Source organism: Artemia franciscana, chromosome 19, assembly GCF_032884065.1.
Source record: "Artemia franciscana chromosome 19, ASM3288406v1, whole genome shotgun sequence".
Classification (NCBI taxonomy): Eukaryota; Metazoa; Arthropoda; class Branchiopoda; order Anostraca; family Artemiidae; genus Artemia; species Artemia franciscana.
The window spans coordinates 1,506,392-1,526,169 of NC_088881.1; the positions used below are offsets into that span (position 1 = coordinate 1,506,392).

At 32.8% G+C, this 19,778-nt stretch overlaps 1 protein-coding gene across 7 annotated transcripts in view; it reads left to right on the plus strand.

The window, feature by feature from the left end:
- LOC136039152 (uncharacterized) overlaps positions 1-19,778 on the plus strand; it is a 212,614-nt gene that overhangs the window by 20,803 nt on the left and 172,033 nt on the right. For all 7 annotated transcript variants that reach the window (XM_065722640.1, XM_065722642.1, XM_065722646.1 and 4 more), the window contains exon 3: positions 10,651-11,409. In XM_065722640.1, coding sequence (XP_065578712.1) covers positions 10,651-11,409 — 759 coding nt within the window. The remainder of the gene's footprint in view (positions 1-10,650; positions 11,410-19,778) is intronic.

Below are 19,778 nucleotides of genomic sequence, written 5' to 3' on the forward strand. Positions count from 1 at the left end.
ATTTATATCCCCCTGTTTCCCCCGGTGTCCCCGTTGTAGTTGTGTCCCTGTGTCCCGGTCGTCATTTATATTCCCTGTGTCCCGGTCGTCATTTGTATCTCGGTGTACCGGTCTGTATATACATTCGTTTTTTAGTTTTGTTTTTCTCCTTTATTTTTTTCCTTTTTTTTTCTTTTTTAGTTTATTTAGATTTTTAGATTTTTTAGTTTTTTTATTAGTTTTTAGTTTTTACCTTCTTTTTAGTTTTGTTAGTTTTTTTTTTTACTTATGTCCTGGTCGTCATTTATACTCCCTGTGTCCCGGTGCTTTGTTGATTGCTAATCGAACATTCCTTTTGTCCTGGTCGCTTTCTCTTTGAGTGTCGTCATTTATTATTTTCTTTTTTAGTTCTTTTAGTTTTTACCTTTTTTAGTTTTTTTTTAGTTTTTTAGATGAAAATTTTTTTTAGTTTTTTCCTTTTTTTCTTTTTAGTTTTTTATTGGTTTTTACCTTTATTTTAGCTTATTTTTCAGTTTTTTCCTTTTTTTTTATTTTTTTTTATTTTTTATTTTTTTTTAGTTTTTTACCTTTTTTTAGTTTTTTTAGTTTTTTTAGTTTTTTTAGTTTTTTAGCTTTTTTACTTTTTTTATTAGTTTTTAGTTTTTTTGTAGTTTTTGCCTTTTTTTAGTTTTTTCAGTTTTTTTTTTTAGTTTTTTATTGGTTTTTACCTTTATTTTAGCTTATTTTTCAGTTTTTTAGTTTTTTTAGTTTTTTTTTAGTTTTTAGTTTTTTTAGTTTTTTACCTTTTTTTAGTTTTTTAGTTTTTTTAGTTTTTTAGCTTTTTATTTTTTTTATTAGTTTTTAGTTTTTTTTGTAGTTTTTGCCTTTTTTTTAGTTTTTTTAGTTTTTTAGCTTTTTTATTAGTTTTTAGTTTTTTTTGTAGTTTTTGCCTTTTTTTAGTTTTTTAGCTTTTTTATTTTTTTTATTAGTTTTTAGTTTTTTTTGTAGTTTTTGCCTTTTTTTAGTTTTTTCAGTTTTGACGTCACCTGATCCAGTTTTTTCAGGTGACGTCACCTGATCCACGATCCACAGATCCACAGACAACTTATTTTTATATATATAGATAGTTTTTTTTTTTTTTTACTTATGTCCTGGTCGTCATTTATACTCCCTGTGTCCCGGTGCTTTGTTGATTGCTAATCGAACATTCCTTTTGTCCTGGTCCCTTTCTCTTTGAGTGTCGTCATTTATTTTTTTCTTTTTTAGTTCTTTTAGTTTTTACCTTTTTTAGTTTTTTTTAGTTTTTTAGATGAAATTTTTTTTTAGTTTTTTCCTTTTTTTCTTTTTAGTTTTTTATTGGTTTTTACCTTTATTTTAGCTTATTTTTCAGTTTTTTCCTTTCTTTTAGTTTCTTTTTATTTTTTATTTTTTTTTAGTTTTTTACCTTTTTTTAGTTTTTTTAGTTTTTTAGTTTTTTAGCTTTTTTACTTTTTTTATTAGTTTTTAGTTTTTTTTGTAGTTTTTGCCTTTTTTTAGTTTTTTCAGTTTTTTTTTTTAGTTTTTTATTGGTTTTTACCTTTATTTTAGCTTATTTTTAAGTTTTTTTCCTTTTTTTTAGTTTTTTTTAGTTTTTAGTTTTTTTTTAGTTTTTTACCTTTTTTTAGTTTTTTTAGTTTTTTTAGTTTTTTAGCTTTTTTATTTTTTTTATTAGTTTTTAGTTTTTTTTTTGTAGTTGTTGCGTTTTTTTATTTTTTTTAGTTTTTTAGCTTTTTTATTAGTTTTTAGTTTTTTTTTATTTTTTTTATTAGTTTTTAGTTTTTTTTGTAGTTGTTGCGTTTTTTTAGTTTTTTTAGTTTTTTAGCTTTTTTATTAGTTTTTAGTTTTTTTTGTAGTTTTTGCCTTTTTTTAGTTTTTTTTAGTTTTTTAGCTTTTTTATTTTTTTTATTAGTTTTTAGTTTTTTTTGTAGTTTTTGCCTTTTTTTAGTTTTTTCAGTTTTGACGTCACCTGATCCAGTTTTTTCAGGTGACGTCACCTGATCCATCCACAGATCCACACACAGACAACTTATTTTTATATATATAGATATAATCTGGCGTAACGGACAGACAACTTATTTTTATATATATAGATATATATATATATATATATATATATATATATATATATATATATATATATGGTTTTAACTACGTAAAACTTGCGAATATACAACATTCTTTGCTGTACCATTGTCTTTGCATATAAATAGATTGTCAGGTTTACCGACTCTTGAACATGCAACATATAATGGTCCATGGGAAAACAATCTGTATTCAGATCCATACCTCATGATTCTAATGATTGCCCTTGAGCTTTGTTGATGGTGATTGCTAATCGACCATTCCCTGTCCCGGTGTCCCGGTCGTCATTTATATCCCCCTGTTTCCCCCGGTGTCCCCGTTGTAGTTGTGTCCCTGTGTCCCGGTCGTCATTTATATTCCCTGTGTCCCGGTCGTCATTTGTATCCCGGTGTCCCGGTCTGTATATACATTCGTTTTTTAGTTTTGTTTTTCTCCTTTATTTTTTTCCTTTTTTTTTTCTTTTTTAGTTTATTTAGATTTTTAGATTTTTTAGTTTTTTTATTAGTTTTTAGTTTTTTTTTCTTGTTTTTTTTTGTAGTTTTTACCTTCTTTTTAGTTTTGTTAGTTTTTTTTTACTTATGTCCTGGTCGTCATTTATACTCCCTGTGTCCCGGTGCTTTGTTGATTGCTAATCGAACATTCCTTTTGTCCTGGTCGCTTTCTCTTTGAGTGTCGTCATTTATTTTTTTATTTTTTAGTTCTTTTAGTTTTTACCTTTTTTAGTTTTTTTTAGTTTTTTAGATGAAAATTTTTTTAGTTTTTTCCTTTTTTTCTTTTTAGTTTTTTATTGGTTTTTACCTTTATTTTAGCTTATTTTTCAGTTTTTTCCTTTTTTTTAGTTTTTTTTATTTTTTTTTTATTTTTTTACCTTTTTTTAGTTTTTTTAGTTTTTTAGTTTTTTAGCTTTTTTACTTTTTTTATTAGTTTTTATTTTTTTTTGTAGTTTTTGCCTTTTTTTAGTTTTTTCAGTTTTTTTTTAGTTTTTTATTGGTTTTTACCTTTATTTTAGCTTATTTTTCAGTTTTTTCCTTTTTTTAGTTTTTTATATATATATATATATATATATATATGTATATATATATATATATATATATATATATATATATATATATATATATATATATATATATATATATGTATAAAAAAAAAACTAATAAAAAAAAAAAAACTAATAAATATATATGTATATATATATATATATATATATGTTTTTAACTACGTAAAACTTGCGAATATACAACATTCTTTGCTGTCCCATCGTCTGTGCATATAAATAGATTGTCAGGTTTACTGACTCTTGAACATGCAACGCATAATGGTCCATGGGAAAACAATCCGTATTCAGATCTATACCTCATGATTCTATTTATTGCCCTTGAGTTTTGTTGATGGTGATTGCTAATCGACCATTTCCTTTGTTGCCGTCGTCATTTATATATCCCCCTGTGCCCCCCGGCGTCCCCGTTGTAGTTGTGTCCCTTTGTCCGGGTCGTCATTTATATTCCCTGTGTCCCCGTCGTCATTTGTGTCCCGGTGTCCCAGTCTGTGCTTTCTATTTGAGTGTCCCGGGCGTCATTTATATTCGTCAGGATATTGTAGGGCATCGTAGCATCGATGAGTTTAAGCAATTCATGTCAACTGATTGTTTCGCCTATAAAGAATATTATCTCGAGGTAAGAACTGATCACCGACCACAACGATTGCCACTTTGTTGATAGTTGCGTATCAGGAGGCATCAATTCGATTGCTGTTTTTAAGCAGAAGCACTAAATTATTATTTTTTTGGAAAAGATGATATATATAAATATATATATATATATATATTTTCTTTTTAGTTTTTTTGTAGTTTTTTCCTTTTTTAGTTTTTTTCTTCTTTTGTATTAATGCTAAAGCCAAGGTTCAAACCTGGAGCCTCTCGGACCTAGAATCTGAAACATAACGCTTTACCAACTCAGCTACTTCGGCGTGAATACATTCGTTTTGAGCAGCTTCCTTGGGTGTTGCCATTGTAGGTTCTTCAGTCATTTTACAATTAGAAATTTCTCTTTCAACGGTCTTCTTACAATTAAAAATTTGTCTTTGAACGATATTCTTAAATACCTGTGTCCTGGTCGTCATTTATATTGCCTGTGTCCCGGTCGTCATTTGTGTCCCGGTATCCCAGTCTGTAATTTCTCCTTGAGTGTTTTTTTAACTAAAATCTGGTAGGCATTGATGACCTTATCCAAGTCAAGATCCCAAACCCAATCATCATCGCTATCATTTTCAGTTTTGATATGTTTTGACTCTCGCTGTCCAGGTGGATCTTCATCTAACTGCGCGGTTTCCTGTCAAGATTGTTGCCTCTATTACGTTATAACAGACATAACACGTCATTTGTGTCCCGGTGTCCCGGTCTGTAGTTTCGTTAGTCGACAAACATGACGTCAGACGACAAACAACTTCATGACGACATACAGCTCAATCCTTATAATGACGTCAGTCGACAAACATGACGTCAGTCGACACACAAACATGACGTCAGTCGACAGACAGACAAACAACTTATCTATATATATATAAATAAGTTGTCTGTCTGTGGATGGGTCAGGTGACGTCACCTGAAAAAACTGGATCAGGTGACGTCAAAACTGAAAAAACTAAAAAAAGGCAAAAACTACAAAAAAAACTAAAAACTAATAAAAAACATAAAAAAGCTAAAAAACTAAAAAAAACTAAAAAAAGGCAAAAACTACAAAAAAAACTAAAAACTAATAAAAAAGCTAAAAAACTAAAAAAACTAAAAAAAGGCAAAAACTACAAAAAAACTAAAAACTAATAAAAAAAATAAAAAAGCTAAAAAACTAAAAAAACTAAAAAAAGATAAAAAACTAAAAAAACTAAAAACTAAAAAAAAGGAAAAAACTGAAAAATAAGCTAAAATAAAGGTAAAAACCAATAAAAAACTAAAAAAAAAACTGAAAAAAACTAAAAAAAAGGCAAAAACTACAAAAAAACTAAAAACTAATAAAAAAAGTAAAAAAGCTAAAAAACTAAAAAAACTAAAAAAAAACTAAAAAAAGGTAAAAAACTAAAAAAAATAAAAAATAAAAAAAAAATAAAAAAAGGAAAAAACTGAAAAATAAGCTAAAATAAAGGTAAAAACCAATAAAAAACTAAAAAGAAAAAAAGGAAAAAACTAAAAAAAATTTTCATCTAAAAAACTAAAAAAGGTAAAAACTAAAAGAAGACCAGGACATAAGTAAAAAAAAAACTATCTATATATATAAAAATAAGTTGTCTGTGGATCTGTGGATCGTGGATCAGGTGACGTCACCTGAAAAAACTGGATCAGGTGACGTCAAAACTGAAAAAACTAAAAAAAGGCAAAAACTACAAAAAAAATAAAAACTAATAAAAAAAATAAAAAAGCTAAAAAACTAAAAAAACTAAAAAAAGGCAAAAACTACAAAAAAAAACTAAAAACTAATAAAAAAGCTAAAAAACTAAAAAAACTAAAAAAAAGGCAAAAACTACAAAAAAACTAAAAACTAATAAAAAAAATAAAAAAGCTAAAAAACTAAAAAAACTAAAAAAAGTAAAAAACTAAAAAAACTAAAAACTAAAAAAAACTAAAAAAAGGAAAAAACTGAAAAATAAGCTAAAATAAAGGTAAAAACCAATAAAAAACTAAAAAAAAACTGAAAAAACTAAAAAAAGGCAAAAACTACAAAAAAACTAAAAACTAATAAAAAAAGTAAAAAAGCTAAAAAAACTAAAAAAACTAAAAAAACTAAAAAAACTAAAAAATCTAAAAATCTAAATAAACTAAAAAAGAAAAAAAAAGGAAAAAAATAAAGGAGAAAAACAAAACTAAAAAACGAATGTATATACAGACCGGTACACCGGGATACAAATGACGACCGGGACACAGGGAATATAAATGACGACCGGGACACAGGGACACAACTACAACGGGGACAACGGGGGAAACAGGGGGATATAAATGACGACCGGGACAAAAAAACTAAAAAGAAAAAAAAACTAAAAACTAATAAAAAAACTAAAAAATCTAAAAATCTAAATAAGCTAAAAAAGAAAAAAAAGGAAAAAAATAAAGGAGAAAAACAAAACTAAAAAACGAATGTATATACAGACCGGGACACCGGGATACAAATGACGACCGGGACACAGGGAATATAAATGACGACCGGGACACAGGGACACAACTACAACGGGGACACCGGGGGCACAGTCGGGATATATAAATGACGACCGGGACACAGGGATTGTTCGAATAGAAATTACAGACCGGGACACGGGGACACAAATGACGACCGGGACACCGGGACACTATATAATAATGGGAAATAATGGGAAAAATTTCAAGATTTTGGGAAAAGGTACTAAATCGTGGAGAGGAGTGTAAAGTCTCAAAAGTTGTGTGTACTAGTTGGCTGATTCTAAGGATGTAGCAAGTGTGCCACGTGTGGCGCAAGGAGGCACGACCAAGCGAATGTGTGCAAAGTGTGGTACAAAAAATGACCTCACTTGACCTCAACAGTAGATCAAGTTTCGCTTAATATGGATCTTAAATTAGCATCCCCTCTTCAAGGAAGACATATCTGTGAAGCGGATGAAAGAACAGAAACCGTCTTTTAGCAAATTTCCGGATAAAAAAAATGCTGTTTCGATCTGCATAAATCCTGCCAACATAAATATCAGATGGCTGTCTATATACCGTTTTACAAAAAAATAGTTTGTTACTTGGTAGGATAATACGCCTATAATATTTTTATGTTTTTTTTTCTCAATTTCTTTTTTCTCTTCCCTTCGTTTTTGTCTCGTGCCTTTTCATGGTCGCTTCAAATCACTGAAAAGTCTCCTTGGGTCGCCCTAGCTGAGTGATTAGCTCTCTATGAATTGAATTCTTTCGTTCGTGAGGAGAGGGTTCGAATCCTGGTGTCCGAAAATAATTGATAACCTTTGTTGTAGATTGTTTTGTCGTTCCGCGCTCAAAATAAAAACATTGGAGCTAATATGTTGAAGCATATATTGACTTTTCTGTCCGTTTGTCTGTTGCACCCGACATGCCCGTGGCCTATTGCGTAAATCCCTTCAAGATAGGGTTAAGTCTATCTCTTATCAACTTGATGGACTATGGATGAAAAACTTGAGAGCCATGGCTAATTGGAGTAAGGACAAGACAGGTAGACTCAGTGAGAGGCAAAGCTGGCATAATACCTTTTCATAATTGTATAAAAATGATGGCATTTCACTTGCTGATAGATAGTCTCTCATCCATCCTACCACAGACTCAAAATAAAAACGATGGAGCTAATATATTGAAGCATATATTGACTTTTCTTTCCGTTTATCTGTTGCGCTCGACATATCCATAATTCTCCCAGTGCAAAATCCTCCCAGCAGGAATTTCGTCCTCCCCTCCCTACCCGAAAAATTTATGCGTACTTCCCAATAGCAAAAAAAAAGTAATGGTTAAATTTCATTACTTAAAAACTGTTCCCCTGGGGATGTAGGGGGTCATTTTATCCCTAAAGAGGTAGTTATTGTGTCTTTCAATTGTGCTGAAAAAAGGCTATGTCAAAATTTTGATCAGACGATTTTGGGAAAAAAATGGTGTTGGAGGGGGGGCTTAGTTGCCCTTCAATTTTTTGGTCACTTATAAAAGGCATCAGTACTTTTCATTTTCGTTATAATGAGCCCTGTCTCAAAATTTTAGTTGCGCTGGGTCAATACGATTGCCCCTACAAAAAACAACAACAAATAAACACGCATCCGCGATTTCTTTCTTCTGCCTGGCCTATTGCGTAAATCCCTGCAAGATAGGGTTAAGTCGTAGATAGGTAAAGTCGTAGATAGGTAAAGATAGGTAATAGGTCGTAGATAGGTAAAGTCTGGCCTATTGCGTAAATCCCTGCAAGATAGGGTTAAGTCGTAGATAGGGTTAAGTCGTAGATAGGTTAAGTCAAGATAGGTATTGCGTAGAAATGCAATTGTTAGGTCATTGTCATTTTAGTAGCAACTCTCGCCCCAAATCTTGTATTGAAAGCATTTAAAGTTCATTGATCAACTTTTAATCTGCTGAACTAAAAACGTCGAGAATGGACTTCAATCTTGTAAAATCCTATTTCGAAAGCTGACTTAAAATATGGAGCTATTGAATAACTAAGGTCGTTTTTAGCTTGGAAAACACTACGCTTTTCAGCGCTTAAGATGTCTTGGACTCAAATTCGCTTTGCACTACTAAAACATGGTATTTACATTTTTCAAGGTATTGGGAAAATCGCAAAATCGGGAATTTTTTTTTCCATCTTTGCAACCGGAAGAATAAGCGAAAAAGCAGAATTTTGTTAATAGGTTTTCGGAAGTCTTTTTCTTCCCGCGTGTGCTGCTCTATTTCCTAGATAACTTCGAAGACCACACTGCTTTTCCATCACGAAAATATAACAGTTCAGAATAGGGACAAATAAGAATAGGGACATGTCCATCATGAGCAGTTTTACTGCTCATGATGGACACAGTATATGTGTTCCAAATATCCAGTTAAAAAATTTTATATTTTGTTTCACCAATTTTACTGCTCATGATGGACACTGTATATGTTTTCGAAATATCCAGTTAAAATTTTTTATATTTGTTTCAACAATGAAACAAATTCAACAATGAAAACAGCAATGAAGCTCTGATCAAGCGTACCGGTAGGCTAAAAGACTCTAGGAAATGTTAATTGGTTTATTTTCAAGATTTTTTAATTATTCATCCAGAACCTAGTGTAAAAGCACCTTCACTTATTAGCCACTCGAGATGCTACTTGGTGGTTTGAAGAAGCTGATTCTCTTTATTTATATACATTTAAATAATTTGCCAAGATACTTCCTTGCATGATATATTGTATTTAAGTATTATACATATATATATAAATACATATATATATATATATATATATATATATATATATATATATATATATATATATATATATATCGTTGAATGTCAGAAATACCTTTTTTCTCCTTGGATTTAGTCAGTGTTGCCGGTCAGCTTTTTCAATTCAATGCAAGCTTGGATGATGACAGGTTAGAATAGATTAGGTTTGGCGGGTTTAGATTGGGTTAGGTTTTTAACCCATTTCTCATGTTTGGAATCAAATTTAACCTAACCTAAACTAACATAATCTAACCTAAATTAACTTTTACCATCATAGCTTGCATACGACTGAAAAGGCTGACTCTCAGAGCTAATTGAATCCAAGGAGAGGAAAGGGAATTTCGAACATTCATCGGTGAATGTCGACATTGATCAGATTTCGGACATTTACGGTAACGTATGTATATACACACACACACACACACACACACACACACACACACACACACACACACACACACACACACACACACACACACACACACACACACACACACACACACACACACACACACGCACACGCGCACATATATATATATGTATATATATATATATATATGTGTGTGTGTGTATGTGTGTTTAAATATATAAATATATTTTAAAAAATAAATTATTTACATATCGTTTAATTCACTCGAATAAAAAACCTCTTTTCTTTGAAAATGCCGAGGCTCCTTGAGACTATGAAATAATTTTCAAGCTTTAAAAAATCCTTCATACCCCCAAAAAGTGCATTTTGTCCCGTCTACAAATAATAGCATATAGTGATTTTTACACTTCTTAGTTTAGACTCCCAGTTTTTACACTCCAAAACGAACAGAAATTACAATAAATAACCGAGTCAAACTCAAAACGAGGCAAAATTAACATGAGTAGGGCTTACAACCCCGATGTGTTCCCAAGATCACAACATAGTTTACATTTTACTGAAAAACAAAAAGCAAATCACTGTGGATTGGCAATTTAATATACATATACTGATTATTTATTCCTTAAAGTTTTAATTTTTTTATTTATTAAATTAAAAGAAATGAAAGCATTTATAATATATTTTATTTTCAGTAAAGTGCAAGTTATGTTCTGGTACATGTACTGTATTTACAATATTCATCCACCAGTAGAGGGGGGGGGGAGGAGACTGGAAATCTTACCCTCCTCCAAAGAAAGACCGATACTATATTTCAGAAAAATGCAAAAATTCTCAATATTTGAAGAAAAATGATTTTTTTTAAAGCAGTGGTATCGTCAGGAATTAAAGGGTGGAATTAGGAAATTTTATTTTTGCTACTTATTCTATGAAAAAATCGTGTCTTTTTATATGTTTTGTTTTTACTTTGGGAGGTAGGGATGGAACACTTTCCCTGTTAAAGCTGATGGATTTAAATTACTTTAGACACAATTTTTTTCCCATTCGTATTTTGTTGGTGATTACATTATAACTTTATCATAACAAGCAATTCATGTGAATAGATTGAGGTTGTATGAATACATTTTCCGGGAATCCCATTTTGCCAGAAGCATATTTTAGCTTAAACACGTGCCCCTATTTGTGACAGGTGGGATTTTTCCACGCATTAATGGTTTTCCCCTTCGTTCGTATTAATTATCTTTCATTTACAGATCAAGTCGTTCCCCAGTTCCTTCCTTGTCCGGGTGCCAGTCAGGTTGTTTACAATACAATCCGTCAAATTTCACATTCAGCAGAGGATCTGACGCGTTACCCATTTGATATGGCTGTATTTGACCATCCTCGGATCAGCGATTTGGGATTTTCTCATGGTTTTGGTCCACCAGGTTTAGGATATTCATCTCCCGTTCCGCCAACTGATCCCAAAATTGAAATGCGTAGCTCCTCAGCACTTGATCCAAAGTTCTACGGATGTCATAAAGAACAAACTGCGGAAAAGAGACCCGCATCAACTTTAGAGATGAAACCAAAAAAGAAAAAACGCTCCAAGTCCCCAGTCAAAGAAATAAATCTAGAAACAAAAATAACCTTAAGTGCTATGATAAAAAGTGAAAAAGCAAATATTGATCTAAGTCCTTTACAAGTCACTCCAATTACTGCCTCTGTTGAAACAAGTCAAAATTCACGGAACAAAGAGACAGTCATCGATTCTAGTTCTGCCGTATCAACTGCCATCAGTGATAAGGAAATAAAAGTTGAGAATGTAGAATGGCGTGCGAAGAGCTGTGAACCAACATTATCAGAACCCCTGGATTTAAGCATTCGACCAAGGAGTAAAACATTACCAACTTCTGCAAAAGACACATCAAAAACCTTTGTATCTAAGAGCGATAGACTGGAACAGTCAATAAACAACATTAAGCAACACCAGCACAGTCTGGAGTCGCTTGAAGATTTTCCAAAAGACATAGGTATGTATTATACTTTGATTGATAATTCCACTTTGTGGATTCGTATAAATTGCTCTAGTTTATTTTACTGTACCCTTTGGCTACCAGCAGCTTCATGGGTGGTGTAGAGTAAATGCTTTTCACTGTAATAGCTTAAGTTAATTTTTTGATTTTGTAATTACAGTCCAAGTCTACCATAAGACTTGATCTTACCCAGGGCCGCCCACTTTCAAAACAAGTGTATATTGGGTGGTGCGCCACGCGAAGAGGTATGGTGGTGCAAACGTGTTTGTGACGAACAGCAAGCGGTAGAGAGGAGTTGACCCCTCTGATCTTAAAAGCTTAATTTGGTACTTTTGTCTTATAGCCACTACACTCAAGATCTTGTATTGCGAACACGAGACGATAACCAGTTTTCATGGTCTGTATAACAGACAATATTAGCTTCGGCTCGGTGGGAAACTACATTGTACATCTACAGCTATATTTTAATTAAATATTTTGGTTAGGTTAGGGTAGTTTAGGTTACGTATTCAATATAATGCGGCCTGGGTGGCCCCCCTTCCATAATTCTTTTTTGTAGTTTTCATAAGTTTGTTGATAAAGTATTATGTTTTCATCATATTCTATTTTATTTCATGAGCATTAACCAAATTTGACTTCTTGGCAGAACTTGAGTATGGTGGGTATAAGATATAAGTACCTTTAATCTTAATAGCTCGAGACAATTTTGTTTGTGTAAGTTCAGTCCAAGACCCTACTGCTCACGCGCAGGATTGCCACCAGTGTCTGAAACTTATTAACTTACCAAAATAAAAAGTGCTGCAAACGAAAAAGGTACTGTGTTCAGAACCATCGGGTGTCCATTTTCTGCCACTTGGTGCACATCTCAGAGGGACACATTTGTCGCATGTCTGCGCCGATTTTTGTAGTTTTTGCCGCGCTTGGCTTGGTTACCGCCATGCTTGACTTGCTTCCGCCACGCTTGGCAAGCACCACCTTTTGGAACGTAATTTTTGTAAATACGTTCTGAGACCACGCGAACTATGCTTGACGCTTGACAAAAAAGAAAGAAAGAGAAAATATGATTAAAATTAACCAAGAACCACCACAAAATAACCACTGGTTGAAAATCACCTTGGTTATTTTTAATTCTATTTTCTTGTTTTTTGTTGTTTTTTTTTTGTCAAACGTCATTTCTGGAAGTGGGCACCCCCTCGGGTTGGAATTTTTCGCGTGTGTGGTACTGAACTGACAAAGTAGCATAAATACACGTACAAAATTGTCAATTTTGTCTAAAAATTATCTTTATTCTTCAAAATCCACTAAGTTAATTTGAAAAATACTGCTTTATCTGCTAATAAGTTAATATTTTGGGAAAAAATGCTACAAATGTACAGTGTGTGCCAGTCCTACTTACAGTACGCAAATTAGGCCTATAGTTGTTGCTTTTTCAGATTTCTATTTAAAAACAAGGTTATTTTTATAAAAGTAAAGAGCAAACTTGGAACTTCAAGCGAACAAAAATAATTGGTTCTAAGCCAGTGCAAAATACAAAACTAGCTCAAATAAACTGAGTTTCAAAATTTCTCTATACTTGTAGAATTTAAAAACAAAATTATCACTTTACTGAAAACACAGAAGATGTGATTTTTGTACAGTAGAAACATTAGGCGCTTTATGACTTCTTTTTTTTACAATAGAATACTAAAGGACTTTTTAGGATTTGAATTGCTTTATTTGGTTCAACCTTTGATTTTGCTTGATTTGTATGCCGTATTTTTATTTTGTATATAAACCTGAAGCGAAGGTATCTGTCTAGGACCATAACCTAATTTTAGAATTCACATCAGACCCGTGTCTCTCCTAAAATCTCAAGATGTCTACAGTTTGTCCTACTTTTGTATTTACCATATTATTTGCCTATTTTGGAAAAAAAATTAATTAGCCCCCCCTCCGAAATAAATTCCTACGGATATAGCTGGCTGGGAGATAGAGAAATTACTATGTTGCACCAGCTAACTATGACAATGACTAAGTATATGTTGCATCCGCTAACTATGACTATTAGTTTCACTGGAGCAGTACTAGCAGCCACTTGCATGAATCTATTTAATGGGGGTGGGGATGAAAGTTTTAAAAGCAGATGAATTATAGAAAAACATACGGACGAGGGCTTCGGGTTCTATTTTTGGTAAAAACCTATTGTTGCATTTGCTTTCAAATTTGCTGCAGCGCAGTGGTCCTATAAATTGTTGTGTACTTACCTGTCGGAATGCAGGTATGTTAAGAGATGCACGGTAACCGTGCGAAAGTATATGACAACCGTGCATACAAGGCACGGTAATTAAGAAAATTACCGCCATATTACCTCCATCAAAGTTTGTTCTCTCAATCACAAGATTTACATAATCATAACACTCGACAAAAAAAGGATATCTACATTGACAAGTATAATACTGAGAGATCTAAATTCGCTCCGTTTGTGTCAATAGCTCGGTGCTGGTATGCTCACAAGGCTCTTATTGATAAATTTTCCTCTATCCATTTAATAAAAAGGAAACTTAAATTTCATTTAGTTCAGGATTAGTTTTAATTAAGTATCTTTTTAGTGAGGCAAAGTTTTTGTATGGTTTGTTGCTCTGGGTGATTATGGGCCTCTCAGCTATCTTCCAGTATTAGTTTATATTTAATAATATTACATTCTTAATTTCTTCAATAGTATTGAATGATCCTGGGCTAGCTGCTACTTTCATATTATTGTTGTGTTATTGTATCTTTGCCGTCATGTTTATCTTTGTATTGTAGTGGGTTATTATTTTATCTTTGTCTAGGCCTAGTTTTTCGAGCTTGTCTCCCCATGGGCCTATGTCATATATATATATATACATGTATGTGCGATTAATAAATAAATGAACTTGAAGTGTATTAGTCCCAAGCCGATTGGCTGTTTATGAATTGTGGTTTTAAAATATTTTAGGTATGTTCGGGAAAAAACTATTTCCTTTTTTCGTGGCTTACAGTCATGGCCGTATCCAGGGGGGGTTTGACCCCCCTCCTCTTTTAAAGTCATTTTTTGTAAAACCCCCGAAAAATCCTTTTGTAACCCCTCCTTGTCCCCTCGAAAAAACCCTGAATACGACCCTGCACATAGTAGCCTGAATTGGTGCTTGTTTGCGGCGCACTCTTTTTCTTACTTAAAAATGGGTCGAACTTGAAATTTTCCTTCAAATGAGCCGGTTCCAAATGAGCCGGTTCTGCTTGACGACACAACCGCAGTGTTGGTGCGATCTCCCCTGAAAACAAAACAAATAAACACGCATGTATGATGTTGTTCTAAGAAAAACGATATTTACTATTTTTAAAGATGACAACTGAAAATTCTGTCCAACTATAATCGCAATTGGATGTAATAGTTTTCAACAAAATCGAACATCTTATTAGTAACGGTCTATCTCCCCCCTCCTTGCGCAAATTTGGAAATTTTTTAGGCTAAAAACTTTCATTACATAATCTTGAACTTAATAGTTTTCACATATTTGAAAAAAAGCAAAAGAAAATAATATACTTTGTTTTCACTTATTTGCTTGAGCATATTTACATATGTGAGCTCATGTACTCAAAGTCAGTTTAAAAGCAGATTTTTTTAAAGTATACCTTGCTTTTTTCTCAAATTTCTGTTTTTCAACGCTTTTATTATGCTTGTTCTGTCTCAATAAGTGAATATTTATGGATACCCGGTCTCCAACGACCTGCCAAGAGCTATTCAAGCAAGCCGTGTGTTTCACTTCATTAGTAATATGAAGGCCTGCTTTTAGTGCGATTAAATTGGAAAACAAGTTTTTTGTAACTGAAAGTAGAGAGCAAAATTAAAACTTAAAACAAGCAGAAATTATTACGTATATGAACAGGGTTTCCCCTCCTCAACACCTCGCTCTCTACGGCAAAGTTTTTAAGTACTTTTAAAAAAGCTTCCTATTGTTCTAATTAAACGAACCTTTTGTTTCAGGAGTCGTTCTTAAAAAATTGGGCAAAATTCAAACTTCAGCGTAAACAGCAAGGGGCTGAAGAGGCACTAGTCCCCTTCATACACAATATAATTTGTGTTCGTTTTAAGTTTTAATGTTGCTCCTTACTGTCAGTTGAAAAAATGTGTTTTTTAATTTAATTTCTAATCTTTTTTAAGTAATACCAGAAAAGTTATCCCCACCTCCACGGAGAAATCCCCCTGCCGACGGAAATATCCTCTAGACAATTCAATCCCGGTGAAAATTTACCCGGGACGATCACCCTTACGCGTAAAATTCAGATGGAAGAGAAAGCAAGACATTTAAAAGGAATTTTTTATAGGAATTCTGGTAAATTTCTCTATTGTAATATTTCCCTTGACAATTTCACTCCCTGGAAACCTCCCTCCCATAGAAAACTACCCCATGGAAAAACCCTTAGCAAAAATCACCCCCCCCCACACCCAAAAATGTATGCATACTTCACAATAACAAATACTATGTGTAAAAAAGGGCAAATTTTATGAATTATCATGACCTTTCTCCTGAGGCTATGGGGGGGGTCGTTTTATATCCAAATGCATAATTATCAGACCTTTCGCCTCTGATGAGCAAAATGGCTATCTGGGAAAAATGGCTATAATGGGAGAAAATATGGGGGGAAAAGGGGCGGGGAAGGGAGCCAGGGTGCCCTCCAATCTTTTTGGTCTCTTAAAAAGGGCACTAGAACTTTTAATTTCCATTCGAATGACTACTCTCACGATGTTCTGGCATCACTGGGCCAATACGATCACCCATAGGAGAAACATACAAAACAAGAACTAAGAGCTCATATGGCACTTGTGACGAAGCCAGAAGAGTTAAGAGCCAAGAGTTCATATGGTATGAGCTCTAACAAAATTCTAAAAATCAATAGATTGATTCAAAAGGAAAATCAGAGGCTTAATGCCGGTCGGGATTTAAAATAAGAGCTCTGAGTCACGATATCCTTCTAAATATCAAAATTCATTAAGATCTGATCACCCACTCGTAAGTTGTAAATACCTCATTTTTTCTAATTTTTCCTCTCCCTTTAGCCCCCCAGATGGTCGAATCTGGGAAAAAGACTTCATCAAGTCAATTTTTGCAGCTCCCTGACACGCCTACCAATTTTCATCGTCCTAACACGTCCAGAAGCACCAAACTCGCAAAAGCACTGAGCCCCTCCCCCAACTCCCCAAAGAGAGCATATCCAGTACGATTACGTCAATCATGTATCTACGACATTTGCTTATTCTATCCACCAAGCTTCATCCCGATTCCTCCACTCTAAACGTTTTCCAAAATTTACTATTTCCCCTTCTAGCTCCCCCCAGTGTCAACAGATCTGGTCGAGATTTGAAATAAGAGCTCTGAGGCATGGATTCCTTCTAAATATCAAATTTCATTAAGATCTGGTCACCCATTCTTAAGTTAAAAATACCTCAATTTTTAAAATTTTTCCAAATTAACACCTCCTCAGCTCCTCCAAAGAGAACAGATCCGTCTCAATTATGTCAATCATGTATCTAGAACTTGTGCTTATTCTTCCCATCAAGTTTCATCCCGATCTCTCCACTCTAAGCGTTTCCCAAGATTTCTGTTTCCCTTCTCCAACGCCCTATGTCCCCGGATCCAATTCGAGTCAAAAATAGAGCATCTGAGACATAAGATCCTTCCGTATATCAAGTTTCATTAGAATCCGATAACCTATTCGTAAGATAAAAATACCCCAATTTTAACGTTTTCCAAGAATTCCGGTTTCCCCCTCCATCTCCCCCCAATGTCACAGGATCTGGTCGGAATTTAAAATAAGAGCTTTAAAGCACAAGATCCTTCTAAATATCAAATTTCATTAAGATCTGATCACACGTTCTTAAGTTACAAATATCTCATTTTTCAGAATTACTCCCCCCCCCCAATTCCACCAAAGAGGGTGGATCCGGTCCGGTTATGTCAGTCACGTGTCTTAGACTTCTTTTACTCTTCCCATCCAGTTTCATTCTGATTTCTCCGCTTTAAGTATATTCTAAGATTTCCAGTCCCCCCAATTGCCTCCCATGACGCTGGATGCGGCTGAGATTTAAAATAAGAGATCTGAGTTACGAGGTCCTTCTAAATATGAAGTTTCATGAAGATCCGATCACTCGTTCGTAAGTTAAAAATACGTCATTTTTTATAACTTTTCAGAATTAACCCGCATCCAATGCCCCCAAATAGAGCGGATCCGTTCCAATTATGTCAATCACTTATCTAAGACTTCTACTTATTTTTCCCACCAAGTTTCATCCCAATCCCTCCACTCTAAGCGTTTTCCATGATTTTAGGTTCACCCCCCCCCCAAACCTCCCCCCCCAATGTTACCAGATCCGGTCGGGATTTAAAATAAGAGCTTTGAGACACGATATCCTTCTAAATATCAAATTTCATTGAGATCCGATCACCCGTTAAAAATACCTCAGTTTTTTCTAATTTTTAGAATTGACCCTCCCCTCCCCAACTACTCCAAAGAGAGCGGATCCGTTCCGGTTATATCAGTCATGTATCTAGAACTTTTGCTTATTTTTCCACCAAGTTTCATCCCGATCCCTCCACTCTAAGTGTGTTCCAAGATTTTGGTTTCTTCCTATGTAAAATGTAAAATAATATGTTATGTAAAATATAATATGTTATGTAAAATAATAAATATAAAATAATAAATAATATGTAAATAATAAAGTTATGTAAAACATAATAAAAAATAATAAAAATAACAAATAAAAATAATAAAAATAATAAAGTTATGTAAAATAATAAATAATTTGTTATGTAAAATAATAAAGCAACACCAATTAGTTTTAGCTACATCAACACCACTTTTCGTCCGTAAAATATGAACAATTTGGCTGTTTCTTGCGGAAATGGTATCAGTTCGGTGGTTCGTCACTTCTAAATAAAACATACTAATAAAATAAAAGTAGTACCGTTAAAAGAGTACCGTTAATAAAAGTAGTATCGTTAGGAATATATCGGAAACTACACTGAATCATGAAAACACTGAAAGAAAACACTGAATCATGAAAAATCTTATTTTATAATATGCATTGTATATCTATTAATGTTCCCTATGGTCAATCATTATAAAAGTCGCTTCAAATAATATTTTGGTAGTTATTGCAATCAATCATGGACTAAAGTCGAATTGAGACTCCGGAAAATTCGTTTAAAAAAAGAATCTATGACGTATCGCCAGATTTAAATAACAGAAGAATATCTTATTAAGGCTATGTATAGGGCCATCATGGGGGAAGGGCTTGCATTGATAGCAAACTGACAATGATTTCAAAGAGAATGAAATTAATCAGCAGTAAGTAGTACCACACTTTGTAACCTGAGCGACCACACTCAAGAAGTGAAGTTAGGTTAATCATATTGAAATATAACAAAACATGATGAAAAATATAACACTAAAATTTGTGGAAACTACTACAAAGAATTATTCAAAGCAGGCCACACAACGCATTATATTAAATGCCTAACCTAGCCAACTCTATATATTAAATGTTATATTGAAAAATTAAACAATAGATTATGTAGTATATAATAAAATTGTATAAATTATAATTATAACTATTGTAAAATATAATTATTAAAATCATCATGTAATTATTAAATTATAATTATAATATTATAAATATTATAATAATAGGTTGTAAAATATATTAAAAAATATATCCACGATTGATTATCTCACTCAGGATTATTTTCGAGTGTACACAAAAAACCGGATACAAGTACCAAATTGGACAACCACTAAACACAACTATATCTTTAGGGAAATTCCATTTTTTGTTTATTTTTGGTGATTTTTCATTCACGGTTCTTTTTTTAGGTGGTGTTCGCTACAGCCAAAAGTGCAGAACTGCACATACATGTATTTTTTCATTGAACATTTAATTCCGGAATTTTTCTGTTTTTGAAAGATATTAAATTAAAAAAAACTTTAACTTAAAGTAAGGAGCGACATTAAAACTTAGAACGAACAGAAATTATTCCGTGTATGAAAGGGGCTGTCCCCTCCTCAGCGCCCTGTTCTTTACACTAAAGTTTTTTCTTATCGTTTTAAAAAGTAGAGTTATGAGAAAGAGTCAAATTTTAGCGTAAATAGCGGGGCGCTGAGGAGGGGACAGCCCCTTTAATATACGAAATAATTTCTGTTAGCTTTAAGTTTTAATGTCGCTCCTTACTTTCAGTCAAAATACTTTTTTTTTAATTTAATTTCTGAACGTTCTTGAATTAACGTAGGTTTTGATTTTGGCTCACTGTACATGAATAATTAAAACGAAGTTTGCAAATTAATTTTACTTTTTTGGCTAAATGGGTTTT